The sequence below is a fragment of the Cynocephalus volans genome, chromosome 8 (genome assembly GCF_027409185.1).
Source record: "Cynocephalus volans isolate mCynVol1 chromosome 8, mCynVol1.pri, whole genome shotgun sequence".
Classification (NCBI taxonomy): Eukaryota; Metazoa; Chordata; class Mammalia; order Dermoptera; family Cynocephalidae; genus Cynocephalus; species Cynocephalus volans.
In genome coordinates, this window is record NC_084467.1 from 78,206,287 (window position 1) to 78,225,855 (window position 19,569).

General features: G+C 35.9%; 1 protein-coding gene across 1 annotated transcript in view; it reads right to left on the bottom strand.

The window, feature by feature from the left end:
* Window positions 1-12,674: 12,674 nt before the first annotated feature.
* The window catches only part of LOC134384200 (guanylate-binding protein 4-like), a 36,761-nt gene continuing 29,866 nt past the window's right edge, over window positions 12,675-19,569 (bottom strand). The window contains 5 exon segments of the mRNA XM_063105790.1: window positions 12,675-12,896; window positions 13,788-13,978; window positions 14,326-14,427; window positions 15,471-15,587; window positions 15,590-15,680. Coding sequence (XP_062961860.1) covers window positions 12,675-12,896; window positions 13,788-13,978; window positions 14,326-14,427; window positions 15,471-15,587; window positions 15,590-15,680 — 723 coding nt within the window.

Below are 19,569 nucleotides of genomic sequence, written 5' to 3' on the forward strand. Positions count from 1 at the left end.
TAATAAATGTATACTAATAAAAAAAATTTCCCAACACTCCCTGCCAAATTAGTGTGTCGCCACTAATAACCAGTGTCCCTTTTCTTCCTTATAACTGTCAAGCCTATTGTTTCCATCAGACTTATGGTCTTCATCCTTTCAAGTGCCTGTCTCAACAACCGTTTCATGACCATGACTGCTGTGCTCGGTGGGGAACAGGCTCTCTTACCCTTGCTGGGTTATAAAGAAACAGAAAATGGTGTAATATGTACACACAGGAAATATGCGACTTCATAAGGCTAAAATGAGAAAATGACTGCCAGATGGCGTTGCCTTTCTGAAACTTTTAAAAACATAAGACTCTCACTTTTATAAGCCACAATTGTGCTGTATTTGTGAAGATTCTCATTTCTAAGCTGCTTTTGCTATTAAATTTCAGCTTAATTCTTTGCTGCCGTGCATCCTCTTCCCCTCCCTACCTATGCATTCCCTGAACACTGGCACTCTATCAGATATCTTACTTTTTAAATTTAGATCAAATTTCAAAAATAAATGGCTACTTTACATGATCAGTTAGGTTTTTGCTATATATCTATATGTGCACTACCTATTTATCGTCCATTATCTATCATCTATCTATAAATCTTTGATTCTACTTGAAAACAAAGATTTTGTTTGTGGGGATTATTTTTGAGACGACACGCTCTCTTAGCTTCTTAATGCTGTCTTCTATTTTGGTTCTCTGCCCTTTTCCTCTTGGGGACAATGGGAATTGTTTGATTCCAGTATGTCCGGTATGTTTGTGCACATGTGGTGTCTCAGAACGTAGGTTGAACATTGCGGGTTCATGTTCTTTTTGTTCTTCCTTTAAGACTTGTGACTCTGTTGGTGACTCTGGGGGTAAGAGATGCGAACACTCCCTTCTTGCTGTATGTACCTGAACACACAAGAAGCATGCTGTCTGTCTTGCACTCCTGAAATGACCCACCAATTGCTCCAGAACGTACAGACTTGATGAGGTAAAACATGTATCAGCCCCTGAGCACAGCTATCCCTTGCAGGTACCAGCAGACTTGTTTTTAGAAGCCGTACATTATCTTCCAGCTGTTGCTAGAAATGGCCTTTCCAGTCTTCTGAGAAGCGCTTCTCTGGTGAAATCCCCTCCTAATGCAAGGTCCTCAGAGGAGCCAATCTTGAACAACATAAAGAAAAATCCAAAATGGAAGCAGCTATCAGTCCTTATAGAGGGCTACTCTATTTTCTCCTATTCCTCAAAAGCTTCTCTCAGCTAAGCTCCATCTTATTTTTAATCTCTGGCTGTTTCCTTTACACTCTCCTTCTACATCTGGCTTCTTGAGAAAACATTGTTATTTTTAGAAGCTGAAAAGCAAGCTGGATGTTGCAATCAGCATGGCAGAACCTAAATAAAAATGGCATGCACTTTTTGTGTTGTCAACTGTTGAGGGTTTGACTAAGTTTTTTGTTGTTTTTTTTTTAATTGGCACATAGTGTTGCAAGCTGACATGACTGACTCCATCTTTGTCCCAGGTGTGAAAACAGCTAAATGCATTTCTGCACTCTGTAGCTCTGTGGTCACAAGCCTGTTCCTATGTTAGCAAGAAAACCACAGACTGCCAGCTCTTTCCTGTGTAGATGAAAAACAGAGTTGCTCTCTAAAGCAGACTCCTCTTCAAGTAACCACACTTCTTGCCCTTACACCCAGGTGTGATGAAGACCCTTACCCCAAAAGTTTCTTTACCTAGGTTTAACTCACAGCCACAGTAACCTAGTTAACCATTTGTTAGAAGACCCCTGATTTGGGAAACTCTGCCTGAAGACAGGTAGAGTAGCCAATAAAAAATGGCTTAACCTGCTTATTTTGGCTTCTGTAAACCGGCTCGCTTGCTCTTGCAGAACAACCTGCATGCCAAAGAGGATGCAGTTTTTGATTTTATAAACCCTTCCCTAATGAGGCTGGGGTCTGTTCTCTGACCAGGCTTTCTGGGGAGACAGCCAGCCAGCGGAGAAGTAAAATCCCTAATTCCTGACTTTAACAGTGAGTGTCTGTAGTTATTCACTTGGGGTGTGCACCACAGAATAACAGTAATTGTACATGGTGTATATGCTTATGGGGTACAGTGTGATGTTTCAGTACATGTATACATTGTATAATAATCAAATCAGGGTAGTTAGCATATCCATCACCTCAGACATTCATTTCTTTGTGGTGATAACATTCAAGATTCTCTTTTCTATCTATCTTGAAATATACAGTATGTTATTATTATCTGTAGTCACCCTACCATGTAATAGAACACTGCAACTTATTCTTCCCATCTAACTGTAACTTTGTCCTGTGGACCAACCTCTCCCCGTCCTTCCTCTCCCCTCCCCTCCCCAGCCTCTGGTGACTACTACTCTACTCTCTACTTCTATGAGATCAACTCTTTTAGATTCCACATGCGAGGGAGAATGCAAGGGACCGGAGTGTTTGGTTGAGGCAAGGTGAGAAGTATGCAGTTAATCCACACGGGGCTATGGAAACAGGGGCTTGTCTCTGCCCAGCTAGGACTTGCCAAAGTAGTGTTGATGACATTTTTGTAGCTGGTTTAGGCTTCTTTGCTCAGCACAATGAATCTTGAGAACCAGGTGTGAATGTAAGCAAAGTCATGGTAGTTTGAGAACACTTCAACTGCCTCTTTCTTAGGAATACTTTTGTCAGGAAAGAGGGATTTATTTATTTAAATTTTTTTTACTTTGCCATTTCATTTCTTTTCTCTCCCCCTTTTTATGGAGTACTCTTATTATCAACAGAGTTCTTTTTCCCCCCCATTAATAATAGAAATATATGTGTGTGTTTGTGTGTAGAAAACCCTTAATTTTCTACTCCAGAGATTCACTATTCTTTTGTCCCATTGCCTTCCAGGTTTTTTGGTTGTTTGTTTGCTTTGGCTTATACTAGAGTGAATTCAGATGGGGGGGCCACCTGGTAAAACAGAAAAATACAAAATATGGAATTTAAAGTTATAATTTAAAAGTATGTGCAACAGTATCAGAGATGGATATTTTTAAGTGGTGAAATTGAACACAACAGCTTCCAAACTTAGACTGGGACTAACCATAGTGGCCATGTATGTCTTGAAAAAGAGAGATTTTGTGGGAGGAGTGCTAGGCATTTGACCTATGCCCTGTAAAGACAGTCCTACATCAGCCAACTTGATTAATACCTTCTCACTATCTCTTTTGTTTTTGCATGAGACTATAAAGATATGAGTCTAGAGATGAGGAATTTAAAGCCAGTTTGTACTTTTTGGCTATAAAGCAACATTTTAAAAATTGTTTTTATTACTCACTATTTGTATTTAGTCTTTTATGTATTTTTAAACTTTGTTTACATTTCATATATTGAAATAAAATATACATTATTTAAAATATCAGTAATATTTAATATTATTATTTAGCAATCAAAGAAAAAATCAATTTGAAGTCTTTCTTCCAGCTTCTATGGTTTATAATTGCTATAAGGAAAAACATCTTTCGAAATTTAAATTTATAGTCTATTTGCCTTCTAGATGCCATAGCACACTTTGATAAAGTATACAAGGTCCTAGGAAATTATGTTTAGTATGGGCCAAGGTTTTAAAATACATTTTCAATTAAACAGTTCTATTCTGGTATATCCTGACAACATTTTGATGAATATTGGTATGTTGCTCACATTAATTTTTACCTTTGGAAATACATTAAATCATTTATAAAACTCAACTTTCACAAAAGGCTCTTCAGAAATGTTGACTCCAGATATGTTATCAAGAAGAATAAAGTAGATTATATATTTTATTCCAAATAATGCATTCTAATTTACAATAGATAATAGTGTAAGCCACAAGAGTATAATATTGGTAAAAGATAATGGTTAAGATGGTTTCTTAAACTTACAGAAGTTAATAAGGCTTAATTTAATAATTACAATTCATAATAATGAGCATGCTAATAATATTTATTTGATCATCACATATTGTTCACAAATACTGATAATCAACACTGTACCCCCAAAATAGGTATAATCAGTTATGCCTCAATTAAAAAAATAAAAATAAAAAAATAAGTAAAAAACAAAACAAAACAAAGGCTTAATTTAATTAAAATGAATTTTTGTGTCTGTGTTCTATTAATTCCAAAATAAGGGCATAGCACATTGTCTTAGAAACTGTATTTACTTGGCACCAGTACTCAACTTTGAGATCTAGTGGAAATTCTCAAACAGGAAGAGGCTCGGTTTAGCATCCTGCTCCGTAGACAAAGCTTGGTGAAAAACAATCTGATGATGTACCAGCCCTTCCGGAGAAGCACAAACTTGAAGCAGTTTCCATTTAAAAAGCTGTTGAAAGCAAATCTTCAGCTGAGAAAAATTTGTGTACAAAGGGACGATGGTCTTTTAGGGACAAAATTCACAGGCTTGGGGAATTCTAGAATTAGAGAAAGTAGGTACTGTGACATAAAACAACCTAACCTAAAAACACCCAGGATGTTATTGGGCATCAAAAAACATGGGATAGAGGACTAGAAATTCAGATCTACATAAAATGTAAGGCAATGGCTCTTGCTTGGTAGTTAGCTGTAATAAATATGTCACTTTGCCAGCAAGCCAGAATGAAGGTTATATCACTAGAGAAAAGGTACATCCTGTGTTCAGTGGTAGTGTTTTTAGAACATGAAACATAAAAAAAACTTGAAATTATAGAGGATTTTAACTAGTGGAATGGGTATTTAGAAGAAGAAAGAGCCTCCAGTAAGGTCTGGAAACTGGGCAGCTAGTATTAAATATTTATTCATTTGCAAAAGTTAAAAGTTTCTCTCCTGTCACTTTCTGAGAGTCCCTGACAGGTCCACTGTGCCCCTTCTCCATGCAGGTTCAGCTTAAGGTGTCCTCCTCCATTCCTCCATCCTTTCACGATATAAGACTTAGTCTTCTTACATCACAGACGATGACCACCGACACTCCCTGGGGTGCAGCACCAGATTCCTGACAATTCTTATTTCAGGGGCATCCCTTTAGAGAATCAGATTGCTCTGACCCTTCTAAAGAACAGTTCAGTAACTTATAAATGGGTTGATGTAAAAAAAATTACCTCAACCTTGTTCTGGAGGTTTAAACTGGAAAACATCTCAAGAGTCAAATGTGGTATTGCACTGTATTTTTGGTTTACTTTTCCCTAATGTTGAGCATTTTCATGTACGTGATGACCACGTGTATATTTTCCTTTGGCAAAATTTCTGTTCAGATCCTTTGTCCATGCTTTCACTGGGTTGATTTTTTATTATTGAGTTGTAATAGTTGTAATAGACTTTATATAGTCTGCCTGCAAGCTTCAAAGGCTATTTGGAAGTCAAAAGCAGGGCCAGTGCTGTTATTCTTGAAAAGTTGTAGCTTCGTTCAAAGTAGTGCTCAGATGCAACTGTTCAGCAGACCTTTCCAGTCAACACTGGCAGTCAGATGGGCACAGGTTTTTTAACTTCCCCACAGATTCCTACTTTTCTACATGCACTAGTGCTTTAGGCTGAAGTGCTTAGTGACTCTGTTTATCCCACCAAGTCTCCACTTTAGACATAGTCACACCCAGCTCCCCTACATCATTTATGTTAGACCTATATTCACACACTTTTCACATAAAATACATTCATTCTGTAATGCATGGTGGTTGCTCTGTTTTCCTGACCAAATCCATATCGATGCACAAACATTGTATAAGGATAAAATTCCAATAGAGGATCATTCCAACATTTTTATTACTTCAATCCCTTTGTAAAATTTCTCTGATAAATTTCTTAATTGACTTTTTGTGTTATTTTGGAGCTCCCTGAGTCTCTTCAAAGTACTATCTTGAATTCTTGATCTGAGGGTTCACACACTATCATCTTATTAGGTCCAGTCTCTAGCTTCTTGTTTGGTCCATTTGGTGAGGTTATGGTTCCCTGTTTGCTCTTCTTTCTTATGGATGTATGTTTGTCTATACATTGAAGGATTATTTGTTTAATCTGGACTCCACTGTCTGGCTTAGTGTGGTTTTTCTAGCTTAAGTCTGTCTGAAGTTACTATAAAGATTGATTATTGACTTCCCTTAGCAGGAAACTGTTGCCTCCTTTTTGGCACTAGAGGCATCCTAAGGCCAGGTTTGCCACATCTCTAACCACAGAGATCAAAGCACTGTTCTTCCCAGATTGGGGGGTTGGTCCTAAAGGGGACTAGCTGTGTGGGAGGGCTGGCTAGGGGGTTGTGTCCAGGAACCTGTGGAGCACCTCCTTCGGAGTGGTACTGCTGAACAGCATCTCTGATATGGCATCTCCTTTGATGGCTGGCCTTTGCTAGCCCCACCTCCACTCTGTCAATAGCTGCCCTCAGGAATGTTCTTCCTACAGGTACTCATCAGCTCCACATGGCTTAATGTAGAAACAATTTTCTAGAAAAGGAACCCACAATGGTGGAAAAGCTGGATGTCAACCTTAATTCAGTTTATCCATTGTAAAAACTGTGAATCTGGGGAACTTTCCTGTGTAATGCCTGACAGCTTGAGGGCAAGGGAGCACTGTAGTTGGAAAGGTCTGCTTCTCTTATCATCTGCTTATGTTCTTTCACTTCTCTGTGGTCCCAAGGATTATCACAGCCTCAGTTTTGAGTTCTGGGATATTCCCATTGATAGTGTTACCACTGGATAGCTGTCTCTAGTTTTCTGTGAAGGAGAATGAAGCCATTTTGCTTCTACTCCACTGTTTTGGTCTGATTCCAACATTTTTTCCACTTTTATTTTATTTTTCATGATTATGGTATTTCATAGGTATTTATGGGGTACAGTTGACTATCAGTATTTGTGTGCAATATGTAATGATCAAATCAATATTATTAGCATGTTCATCATTACAAAACATAATTATTCTTTGTGTCCATTACCCAATTTCTCCCTAATTCCCCTCTTGCTTCCTCTTTCCCACCTCTAGTAATCATAATTCTGTTTTCTCCCTCTGAAAGTTCAATGAATTATTGTGATCTTTCTTTCTTTCTTTCTTTCTTTCTTTCTTTCTTTCTTTCTTTCTTTCTTTCTTTCTTTCTTTCTTTCTTTCTTTCTTTCTTTCTTTCTTTCTTTCTTTTTCTCTCTCTCTCTCTCTTCTTCCTTCCTTCCCTCCTTCCTTCCTTCCTTCCTTCCTTCTTAACTCCCACTTATGAGTGAGGACATGTGGTATTTCTCTTTCTGTGCCTGGCTTATTTCACTTAACATAATTTTCTCGAAGCTCATCCATGTTGCTGTGAATGGCAGAATTTCATTTTTTTTAGGCAGATTAATTTATGTGTGTGTGTGTGTGTGTGCGCGCACACACACGTGTGTAGTTTCCTTATCCAGTTATCAACTGATGGACACTTAGGTTGGTTCCATATCTTAGCTATTGTAAATACAGCTGCAATGAACATAGGAGTGCAGGTATTCCTTTGACATGATGATTTCCATTCCTTTGGGTATATACCCAGTAGTGGAATTGCTAGTTCAGATAATAGTTCTATCTCTAGCTGTTTGAGAAATCCCCATACGGTTTTCTATAATGGCTGTACTAATTTTAAAGTGTTCACTACATTGTGCTCTTAGAATGTACCCATGGTATGAGAATGGAACAAAAATAATTTAATGATTTGACTAGAATATGTTGACTATAAATCCATGGTTCTAACAATTTTATTTAAAACACTTTTATTTTACAAAGAGGCTAGAGAGATGTCATCAAGAAGGCTGACTAGAGGCACTCAGTACTTGCCTCCTCTTTAAAAAAGAATCGAACAACGAGTACATAACCACATGTTAAATAGAGTGTCTGGGGGAGAACACTGGAATACAGCAAAGAGGTGGTGAAGATCCTCTGAGGCACAAAGACTTGGGATGGCAGTATAAAATGGAAACTAAAGCAGAATATGTGTTCTTCTCATCAGCTCCTGAAACATTCTCCATGATAAATCATATGTTAGGCCACAAAGCAAGTCACAAAAATTTTTTTTTAAATTGAATTATCGAGTGTCTTTTCAGACCACAACAGAATAAAAATTTAAAAAACAATAACAAGAGGAACTGTGAAACTGTACAAATACATGGAAATTAAACAACATGCTCCTGAGTGATGAATAGGTCATTGAAAAAATTAATGAGGAAATCCAAAAATTTATTGAAACAAATGAAAATAGAAATACAACATACCAAACCTATGAAATACAGAAACAGCACTACTAAGAGGAAGGTTTATATAGTAATGAATGCCTGCACTGAAAATTGGAAAGATTTCAAATAAACAACATAATGTTTTACCTCAAGTAACTAAAAACGCAAAAACAAACCCAAAATTAGTGCAGAGAAAGAAATAATAAAGATAAAGCAGAACTTAACAAAATAGAGACTTAAATATATTACAAGAACAATAAAACAAAAAATTGATTTTTGATAAGATAAAATCAACAAACAATTAGTTAGACTAAGAACAAGAGATAAGACCCAAATAAATAAAATTAGAAACTAAAAAGAGACATTACAACTGATATGTCAGAAATACAGAGCATCATTAGAGACTATCATGAGCAACTATACACCACAAAATTATAAAACTTAGAGGAGGATCAGTAAGTTGCTGAACACATATAACCTATTAAGATTAAAGCAAGAAGAAATAGAAATCAAGAAATAAAAACCAATACTGAGCAAAGAGTTTAAATCAGTAATAAAAGATCTTCCATAAAGAAAAACAGTATGGAGGTTTCTCAAATAACCACAGATAGATCTATCATATGATGCAGCAATCCTACTTCTAGGTATATACTCAAAGGAATGGAAATCATCGTATCAAAGGGATACTCCCCTATTCATCACAGCTGTATTTACAATAACTAAGATATTGAACCAACCTAAACGTCCACTGATGGATAACTGGATAATGAAAATGTGGTATATATACACTATAGAATACTACTCAGCCATAAAAAAGAATGAAATTCTGCCATTTGTAGCAACATGGATGAGCTTGGAGAGAATTATGCTAAGTTAAACAAGCTGGGCACAGAGGGAAAAATACCACATATATTCGCTCATAAGTGAGAGCTGAAAGAGAAAGAAGGAAGGAAAGGAAGACCACAGTGGTACATTGGACTTGCAGAGGGAGAGAGCACAACTACTGTTGCTGGGGTTAGAGGGACAGAGGGAGAGGGAGGTCAGAAATTAATTGGGTGGGGGACATGGGGAATAATTGCAATTTGTGGTAAGCAGTATGTCGATAGCATTGATATGATCATTACATCTTGGTCATAGGTGCTGAAAGTCAGCTTTGTACCCCATGAATATGTATAATCAAAAAAATGTTGAGTAATAAAAAAAAAGAAAAGAAAAAGAAAAAACAAAAAAGCCCCGGAATGCATAGCTTCACTGTGAATTTTAGCAACCTGTTAAAGAAGAACTAACACCAATTCTTCACAAATGATTCAAAAAATATTAGAGGAGGGAATTCTTTAAAACCCATTCTAAGATGCCAGTATTACCCTGATACCAAAATCAGACAAAGACACACAAAAAAGAAGGAAACTACAGTACAATATCCCTAATGTACAAAGAGGCAAAAGTCCTCTCTAAAATACTAGAAAACAGAATTCCACAGAACATCAAAAAGATTATACATCATGATCAAATCGGATTTATTCCAGGGATACAAGGATCATCCAACATACTCAAATCAATTAATGTGATATATTGCATCAACAAAATGAGGGACAAATAACTTACGATCATCTCAATAAATGCAGAAAAATCATTTGAAAAATTTAACATCTGTTTATGATAAAAATACTCAACAAATTAGGTATAGAAAGAATATACCTTAACACAAAGAAAGCCATGTATGACAAATTCACAGCCAACATCATACTAAATTAGGAAAAGTTGGAAGCTTTTACATTAAGAACTAGAAGAAGAAAAGGATGCCCAGTTTCTTTATTATTATTCAACACAGTACTAGAAGCCAGAGTCAGAACAATTAGGGTAGAAAAAGAAAAAAAGGGCATCAATTTGGGGAAGAGAAAGTCAGATTGTCTCCATTTGAAGGTGACATGATCTCATTTACAGAAAAACCCAAGGAATCCACACACACACACACAAAAAGAAAAATCTTAGATCTGATAAACAAACTTAGTAAAGTTACAGAGTACAAAATCAACATATTTAGTAGCATTTTTAAATACCAATAATGAACTGGCTGAGAAAAACATCAAAAAAGCAACCCCTTTAAAACAGTTATGAAAAATACCTAGGAATTTATATAACATTAATACCTAGGAATAAATTTATAAAATACTTAGAAATAAATTCAACTAAGGGGATGAAAGATCTCTATAGTGAAAACTACAAAACACTGATGAAAGAAATTAAAGAAGACACACACAAAAATAGGAAGATATCCCATGTTCATGGATTAGAACAATTAATGCTGTCAAAATGACATATTACCCAAAACAATCTACAGAGTCAATGAAATATTTATCAAAATTCCAATGACAATTTTCAAAGAAGCAGAAAAAAAATTGTAAAGTTTATATGGAACCCCAAAAGACCCCAACTAGCCAGAGCAATTCTAAGCAAAAAACAAAAAAACAAAAAACAAAAAAAACAAAGCTGGAGGTATCACACAACCTGACTTCAAAATATACTACAAAGCTATAGTAGCCAAAACAATATGGTACTGATATAAAACAGACACATTGACCAATAGAATGAAATAGGGAATCCAAAAATAAATCAACAAATTTACAGTCAATTGCTTTCTGAAAAAGGTGCCAAGAACATACATTGGGCAAGGGTAGCCTTTTCAATAAATGGTACTGAGAAAACATTTTCTCAGAAAGAGAAAATGCAGAAAAGTTTCACGTAGAAGAATGAAACTGCTATCTCACACCATATATAAAAATCAACTGAAAGTGAATTAAGACTTAAATTTAAGACCCCAAATGATAAAACTGTTAGGAAAAAATCATAGGGGAAATGCTAGAAGATCTTAGTCTGGGCAAAGATTTTATAGATAAGACTTCCAAAGCACAGCCAACAAAAGTACAAATAAACAAATGGTATTATGTAAAGTTAAAAAGCTTCTGCACAGCACAGAAAACAATCAACAGAGTGAAAAGGCAATCTTCAGAATGGGTGAAAATATTTCCAAACTATTCATCTGACAAAGGATTAGTATTCTTAATATACAAATAACTCAAACAACTCAACAGCAAAAACAAACAATCTGATTAAAAATTGAGCAAATGCCTCAAAACCACACCCATGACCACCATTATTCCATTCACTACACCAATGGATCACTGTCGCCACCACCATGTCCCTCACCAGATGTGTTCCATGGACTGTGGACTTCCCAGCCTCAGAAACCGTAAGCAGTAAATTCTGTTTTCTTTAGAAAAAAAAATTGGGCAAATGATCTGAGTAGAAAATTCTCAAAAGAAGCAAAAAAAATAAATGGCCAAAAAAACATATAAAAAATAATTGACATTACTAATTATTAGGGAAATGCAAATCAAAACCACAATGAAATGTCATCTCATGCCAGTTTGAGTGCCTTATCAAAAAGACAAAAAGAAACAAATCCTGGCAAAGATACAAAAAAAATTTTTTAAAAAGGTAACTCTCATACACTGTTGATGGAAAAGTGAATTAGTATAGCCATTATGGAAAATGTTATGAAGGTTCCACTAAAAACTAAAAGTAGTACCACCATATGATCCAGCAATCCTACTACTGGCCATTTATCCAAATGAAAGGAAATGAGTATACCAAAAAGATATCTGCACCCCATGTTTATTGTAGCACTATTCCCAATAGCCAAGATATGGAATCAAACTATTGTTTACCAACAGATGAATGGATAAAGTAAATGTGTATATATACACAATGGAATACTATTTAGTCATTAGAAATAAAATTCTGTTATTCAAAGCAAAATGGATGAGTCTGGAATACAATAGGGTAAGTGAAATAAATCAGGCACAGAAAGGTAAATATCATATATTCTTACCCATATGTGGGAGCTAAAAAGTTGAGCTCATAGAAGTAGAGCAGAGTACTAGACAATGGGAAGGGTAGAGAGGAAGGGGTGGTAGGGGGTGGTACAAATTTACATCTAGATAGGAAAAATAGGATCTAGTGTTCTATAGCATTTTTACATGACTATAATTAACAATAATTTCTTGTATATTTTCAAATAACTTGATGAGAGGATTTTGAATGTCCCAACGCAAAAAAATGCTAAATATTTGAGGTGACGGTTATGAAAATTACTTTGATTTGATCATTACACATTGCATAAATGTACGGAAATATCACTATGTATGTCATAAACATGTACAATTATTTTGTGTCAATTAAAATAAAAGCAACTAAATTCTGTGGTAAAATCTTTCCATATCCTCTCATCCTGAATAGACTTTTAATACATATGTATATACTATTGAAAAATAAATTAACCAAAATGTTAATAAATTGTACTAATATTTTTAGTAAACATTTTTTTATTTTTGAACTTTAGCTGAATAAAAATAGTATGACACACATATTTCAAAAATTATACTCTATGAAAACAAAAGAATCCTCATTTTTATAATATTCATAACAGGAAATAGTCTATTCTATTAATGAGCTGATTACTTTCAACCCAACACCAAATAGCTTAGCAGCACCAGGTAACTCCGCAATCAACACATTGCCAGCCACATCAATGATTTTTGAAGTCAATAACCACCTATGTCTTTTAGTTGTTTCAATCTCTTTTTTTAGTTGATGGATCTCTGCATGCAACTCCTCACATATCTTTTGAAAAACTTCATTAAGCAGTTCTTCTTGGAGCTATAAAAAAGAAGGCCACTTTGAGAATCCTTAATTATTGAGAATCAAGGGTTTGTATTTAACAACTTCATCAACTATACATTTGTGTCTACTTTTATAACCTTAGAGTCCTCTTTGATAAGTTTGCCCAATATTTTCATATTTTTGGACTTAAATAGTGGGAATATCCTTGGTTGAAAACTTCCTACAATTCCCTCAGCACCATCTCACTGGGGGTGGGGAGAAGTTGGGGCTAGATCAGGCCTGAGATCTGTCCACTTAATATGTTTTAGCTTGTAAAATGCCTCTTGGGAGGGAATGTAGGTTTGAACCCAGTAATCAGTTCTACTTATGGTAGCGTGGTCTCACATACGTAACAATGGAAACTGCTGACCCTCTATAGAACACTGGCTATCAAGCTCCAGGTTGAGTCAAAGAAAGAATTTTTTTCTGTGCTTACAGAGTAACTCACAAAGATATAGGATCACATGAAGCAAGTTTTAGAGCTTCTTGTATCCTGTAGTTCATATCAGGCCAAGTCTGATACTCGCAGCACTAGATGAAATTATCTCAGGTCTCTTTGATAGTTGTACAAATAATTCAAAGGACTATTGAATAAATCAGTATTCAGTTGGAGTATACTGAGACCATCCTATAATCACCATAAGTAGCAGCTCAGCATCTTAGGGGTTATTATTTGTATACTCCAAATTCTAACATGACAAAAGGTTCTGGAGTATTGTGGATTTACAGGCTTCATCAGAATCCAGAAGGATTTAAGGATTTAATTAATCAAACTAATTATGTGTTTTCCTAAGAGGTCATGAATTTGCTTAAAATTTGGGGCAATCCTTTTCTGAAGTACCTGAATATTATCTGCCAGGCACTGACCAAGGCCCAGGCCACAATTACCTTCAGTTTGTGCTCCAGCACTCTTTCCCAATCTCTCAGAAGATTTTTTATTTCCCACTCCATACTCTTCAGTTGGACTATATTTTCCTTAAAGATTCTTTCTTGAGTCTCCATATGCTGTTGCTGCTCCTGTAGCTTCTGACGTAGCAGCTCTTGTTCCTTCTCAGCTGTCTCCTTCTTAGCCTGATCTGCTGCCCCATGAAGGTTTTAGAGAGAGAAGAAAACAACAGTCATGCCTTTGCTGTGCTGTCTTAAGATCAGAAAAACTAAATTAAGGGTGGTTGTGAAGTCTCTGATTTCAGACAGTGTTCACACCATCAAAAGCACATTTCAGAAGGTAATGGAAAAGGCCCTGCCTATACAACTAATGTACAATCACAGTCCCCTTGTTATTTTCAGATTCATCATAGTGTCCTGCTGAATACTTCCACAGAAGAAGAGGAAGCTTGTTGTTTGGGAAAGGTCTTCCTGTCAGACCTCTCAGAGGGTATTGAAGGAACCTACCCACCCTAATGGGATCTGAGTTCTGCCCATGTACCTGCTAAGGCCTTCTCAGCGGTGAGGGCTTTGTCTGCCTGCAGAATGGATTCCTTTATTGCTGCCTGTGACTGCAGGAAGGTCTTCTGGACCTCACTTGCCTGAGGAAACAAGGAGCCAAGACATGTCAGCAAGAAAATATCTAATTTCTTGCTAAGGAAATTTTTGTTTTATAAAATGCCAAATTGGACCTTGTGAATTTTGCATCTTGCTTAAGATTCTGCATTAGGTTCTTTCTTTCTCTGGCCACAATATATTCCAAGCTCTTTTACGGACCTGAAAACTATCTGTAACTTTTCTAGCTCTCCAGCCTCCTCTTCAGGAGATGCTTTTCACAACCTACCCAGATTATAGTCAATCAAATTTGTATGCAGCTCTATAAGCATGTAACCTATGTTGTTTTGTTGTTTTAATATACTTGCACATTACTTTTTTCTGCCTGGAATCTTGTCTACCCTTTCTGAACCAAGATAACATCAAGTTGTACTTTATCTTCTACTTTGCATCTCCTCTTCTGGGATGTTTTCCTAGGATGCCTCCCCCATTTGGAATGGCTGTGAAGTACTCTGAGCACAGCTCTACAGTTTTACTGCTTGCTAGATGCATGTCTTGGGTAAATTATTAACTTCTCTGTGCAGCGTCTACATTTCTCCAAATTCTGAGGATTAAATTGATTATCCAACAAAAGGACTTTAGATTATGCCTGGTATAAGAAGCAAATGCTCAATATGTATTAGTTTTTATTAGTAGTATCATCATCATCTGTGCATGTCAGCTTGATAACAAAATTATCATACTGGATCCAATAAACTATGTATTTGTCTGTATTTTAGATAAGGTCAGCAGAACTTTGCAATCAAAAGTCATCTTTAATATTATGTCTCATGTTTTTAGAAACAGTAATATAATAAAAAAATTTTCTTTTACTTGGATTCATTATTCCAAAGTCTTTCTACAAGAATAAATATTTTTGGTCTTTTCGAGAATATTTTACTGTAAATATAAAGAGCTAAATATGTCAAGATACTATCATGCTCTACTATTCCCCCTCAACTCAAGTTCTGGCCTTAGATTTTTGGAAGGAGCTACAAAGACCATTTGACTCTATTCTGGTGGCCGTCCTCCTCCTTTCCTTATTTTTCATCCTAACTCCTTTCCTGGGCACTAGACTGTAGTCAAGTTCAACCTTTTTCTTTGGTTCCAGGTAGAGATTTTGTCCTCCAGAAACAGAAGAAGTTCCTCTCAAAATGCTTTCCATTAGTCACTACGGAAGCTGCTTAAGCCAGCCTAGCAATAATTGACAGATGCCTCTTCATTCTACAACAATACGCCTTCCTTCTTTTTCTCTATAGTATCCTGCCAGGGAAATGTGGAGGAATATAATAGAAGGAAGCTATTAGAAGGGATGGTTCAATTCACTTCTCTAGAAGAAGTAGTCTGACAACCTCAGAATGGAGTGGGGCAAGGAATTGGCCAGGAGTCAGAAACTAGACTTAGCACTCCTTCTAACCAATTTTCTGGGTGACCTGTGGAAAGTCTCTTAACTCCCCTGGGGCCAGGCTCGTCATCAGAAAAATGATGAGGTTGGAAGACATGAACTTTATATTTCCCTCAGATGTAGTACAATTAACTGATTCAAACATCAACAATGAGTAATGGAAAGGTGAATTGTATCTTGAAGTAGAGTTTTCTCAAAGAACTTGGGTTGCTATGAATAGAAATATATACATAGAAAAGCGATCTACCTAGTAATTTCTCAAATGCACCTTGAACAAAGTTTGAAATACTTCTTGAGCTCTTTTAATGAGGATTTGGGTGAAGATATAAAAATGGAAATTTTCTCTTTTTTGTTCCAATTACAATTTATATGGTTTTCTGGCATCTCCTCAAAATGAACTAAGATTATGTTGCCTAGTAAAAGAAAGATTAAAAGATGTACTTTCAATGAATGTTCCTCTGGTAAGCATAATTAAAATGACTTTGAAGATTTCTTTCCCCAAGTACATATTCCCTGCATTGTCCCTGGGAATTTGTTGGCTATTTAATCCATGATTTGGTTATGTTATGTAACAGAGGTTGAGTTAAGAAATGGAGGTTAACCAGGTAGGAATTACCTAATCACATGATTACAGGTGTCCTTTAAAAGAAGAAATTTCTCTATCTGGTCTCAAAAGATCAAGTCAAGGGAATTAAAAGCATGAGAAAGGTTTGATACACCATTGCTGGCATGAAGATATAGGCAAGGTATGTGGAAATGTCCCAAAAGCATCTTCTTGGAGCTGAGACACCCCTACCCCACTTACCCTCATGGACAATAGACAATAAGAAAATGGGGACATAACTTCTCAAATGACAGAAAATTGGTTTCATCCAAGGACCTAAAATAACATTACAAGCTGCTAAGAGCCTCCAAATGTGAACATAGCTCAGCCAACAAGTTGTTTCCAGTTTGTGAAAACCTGTAATGGCTGATTTAATGTGTCAACTTGGCTACACTATAGTATCCAGATATTTGGTCAAACATTATTCTAGATATTTCTGTGAAGGTGTTTTATTAAAAAGATAATATTTGCACTTTAATTAGGAGACTTGGGCTCTGCACAGCAGGGAACTCAACTTGGAGCCTGCTGTACCACCACACACTCACACCCCGGGCCCAAGGACAAGAACAGTGGCCCCACCTCAGTGAGCCTTCCCTTAAATTGGATGGATTGTCTTGTGCACAGCCCCTGACTGAGAACCAGTTTGGTGGATCATCCCCAAGTCAGTGGATATGACATGTGTACACCCTCAGTGCCATGACCCCAGCAGAGCTGCATCATTGCCACCACGAGCACATGCAAACATTGCTGACATGGATAACACCTAAGGAAACTTAACAAGACTACACTACACATCTTTCCTGGACCAGAGCCAACTCACCCTACCCAACCAACACCCTAGGACTCATCTGCAGGGAAAAGTTTTTCCTATGGACAGCTATTTCATAAAGAGGTAACTATTCCACCAGATGCACAGATATCAACATAGGTGCACAAAAAACATGATAAATCAAGAAATCGTGATGCCTCCAAAGGAACACAATGATTCTTCCAGTAGCAGATCCTGAAGGAAAGGAAATTTGTGAAATGCCCAGAAACAAATTCAAAGTAATGATCTTAAGGAAATTAAGTGAGATACAAGGGAATACAAATAAATAGCTCAATAAAATCAGGAAAAAAATCCATGATCTAAATGAGAAATTTAGCAAAGAGATGGATATCATAAAAAGAAAGAAACAGAAAGCTTTGAGCTGAATAATTCAATAAATTAAAATAAAAATGCAATTGAGAGCTTCAAAAACAAACTAGATAAAGAAGAAGAAAGAATTTCTCAACATAAAGACAGTTCTTTTGAAATGACCCAGTCAGAGAGAAGGGAAAAAAATGAATAAGAATAAGAAAAGAGTGAGTAAAGTTTCTGGGAATTATGGGACATGATTAAGCAAACATATTCACATTATGGGAGTTCCAATAGAAGAATAAATGGAAAAAGATGCAGAAAACATATTTAACAAAATAATAGCTGAAAACTTTCCAAGTCTTGGGAAAGATATGGGCATCCAGGTACAGGAAGTTCAAAAGATTCTAAATAGATTCAACCCCAAAATGTTCCCTCTTAGGCACATTTTAATCAAACTGTCAAAAGTCAAAAAGAGAATTCTGAAAGCACCAAGAGAAAAGCATCAAGTAACATATAAGGAACTTCCCCAAAGACTAACAGCATATTTCTCAATAGAAATCTTACAGTCCAGGAAGAAATGGAATGATATATTCAAAGTGCTAAAAGAAAAACTGCCAATTAAGAACACTCTACCCAGCAAAGCTGTCCTTTAAAATGAAGGAGAAATAAAGTCTTTACCAGAGAAGCAAAAGCTGAGGGAATTCACTACCACTAAATTGGCCTTAAGGAGAATGCCTAAAGGACTTTTACAACTGGAAATGAAAACATGAATGCATAAGTCTCACTAGTAGAAGTAATTTTATATTCAAACATAGAGTAGTCCAGTACTGTAATGATGCTATTTAAATATTTCAAACCTCTAGTGTAGAGGCTAAAAGTCAAAATGGTCAAAAGTAACTATAGCTATAGGAACAAACAATATATAATGATGTAAATAAAGGAAATAAAAATACAAACTGTGAACAGCAGGGTAAAAGTCTAGAGTATTTTTATGTGACCAAAGTTAAGTTGTTATCAGCTTAAAACAGTCTGTTATAACTACATGATTCTTTATGTTAATCCCATGGTGATCACAAAGAAAAAATTTTCACCAGATACACATATGAGAAAGAGAAAAAAAATCAAAGCTTAGCACCACAGAAATCCACCAAATCACAAAGGTTAACAATAGAGAAGAAAGAAACAAAGGATTTATAAAATAACCAGAAAAATACTAACAAAATTGCAAGAGTAAGTTCTTACCTATCAATAATAACTTCAAATGTAAGTAGATTAAATTCTTCAATTAAAAGGTATGGAGTGGCTAAGTAGATTAAAAACAATACAAAACAAAAAAGACCTAACTATATGCTGCCTACAAGAGATTCTCTTCACCTGTAAGGACATAAATAGACTGGAAGTGAAAGAATTATAAAAAGATATTTCGTATTAATGGAGATCAAAAGCAAAAAGGAGCAGATATAATTATATCAGATAAAATAGACTTTAAGTCAAAAACTGTATAAAGAGACAAAGAAGGTCATTATGTAATGATAATGGGAACTATTTAGCAATAGGTTACAAAAATTGAAAGTATATCTGCACCCAACACCAGGGTGCCTGAATATATAAAGCAAATATTAGATCTAAAGGGAGAAATAGACTGCAATACAGTAATTGTAGGAGACTTCAACTGTCTTGATTTGAGCAATGAACAGATCATTCAAACAAAAACCTAATGTTTTTGTTGCTTTTTATTTATATAACAGAATACCTGAGACTGGGTAATTTATAAAGAAAAGAGGTTTATTTGGCTTATGATTCTGAAGTCTGGGAGGTCCAAGATGCATGGTGCCATCATCTGCTGAGCTTCTGGTAAGGGCTTTTTTGCTTTTTAACATCATGACAGAGAAGCAAAAGCAGAAGTAGGTGTGTGCAAAGAGGAAGTAAAATGTGAGAGGCCACCTTGCTTTATAACAACCTGCTCTTCCAATAACTAATCCAATCCCCTGTGAACTAATCCAGTCTTGTAAGAACATACCCA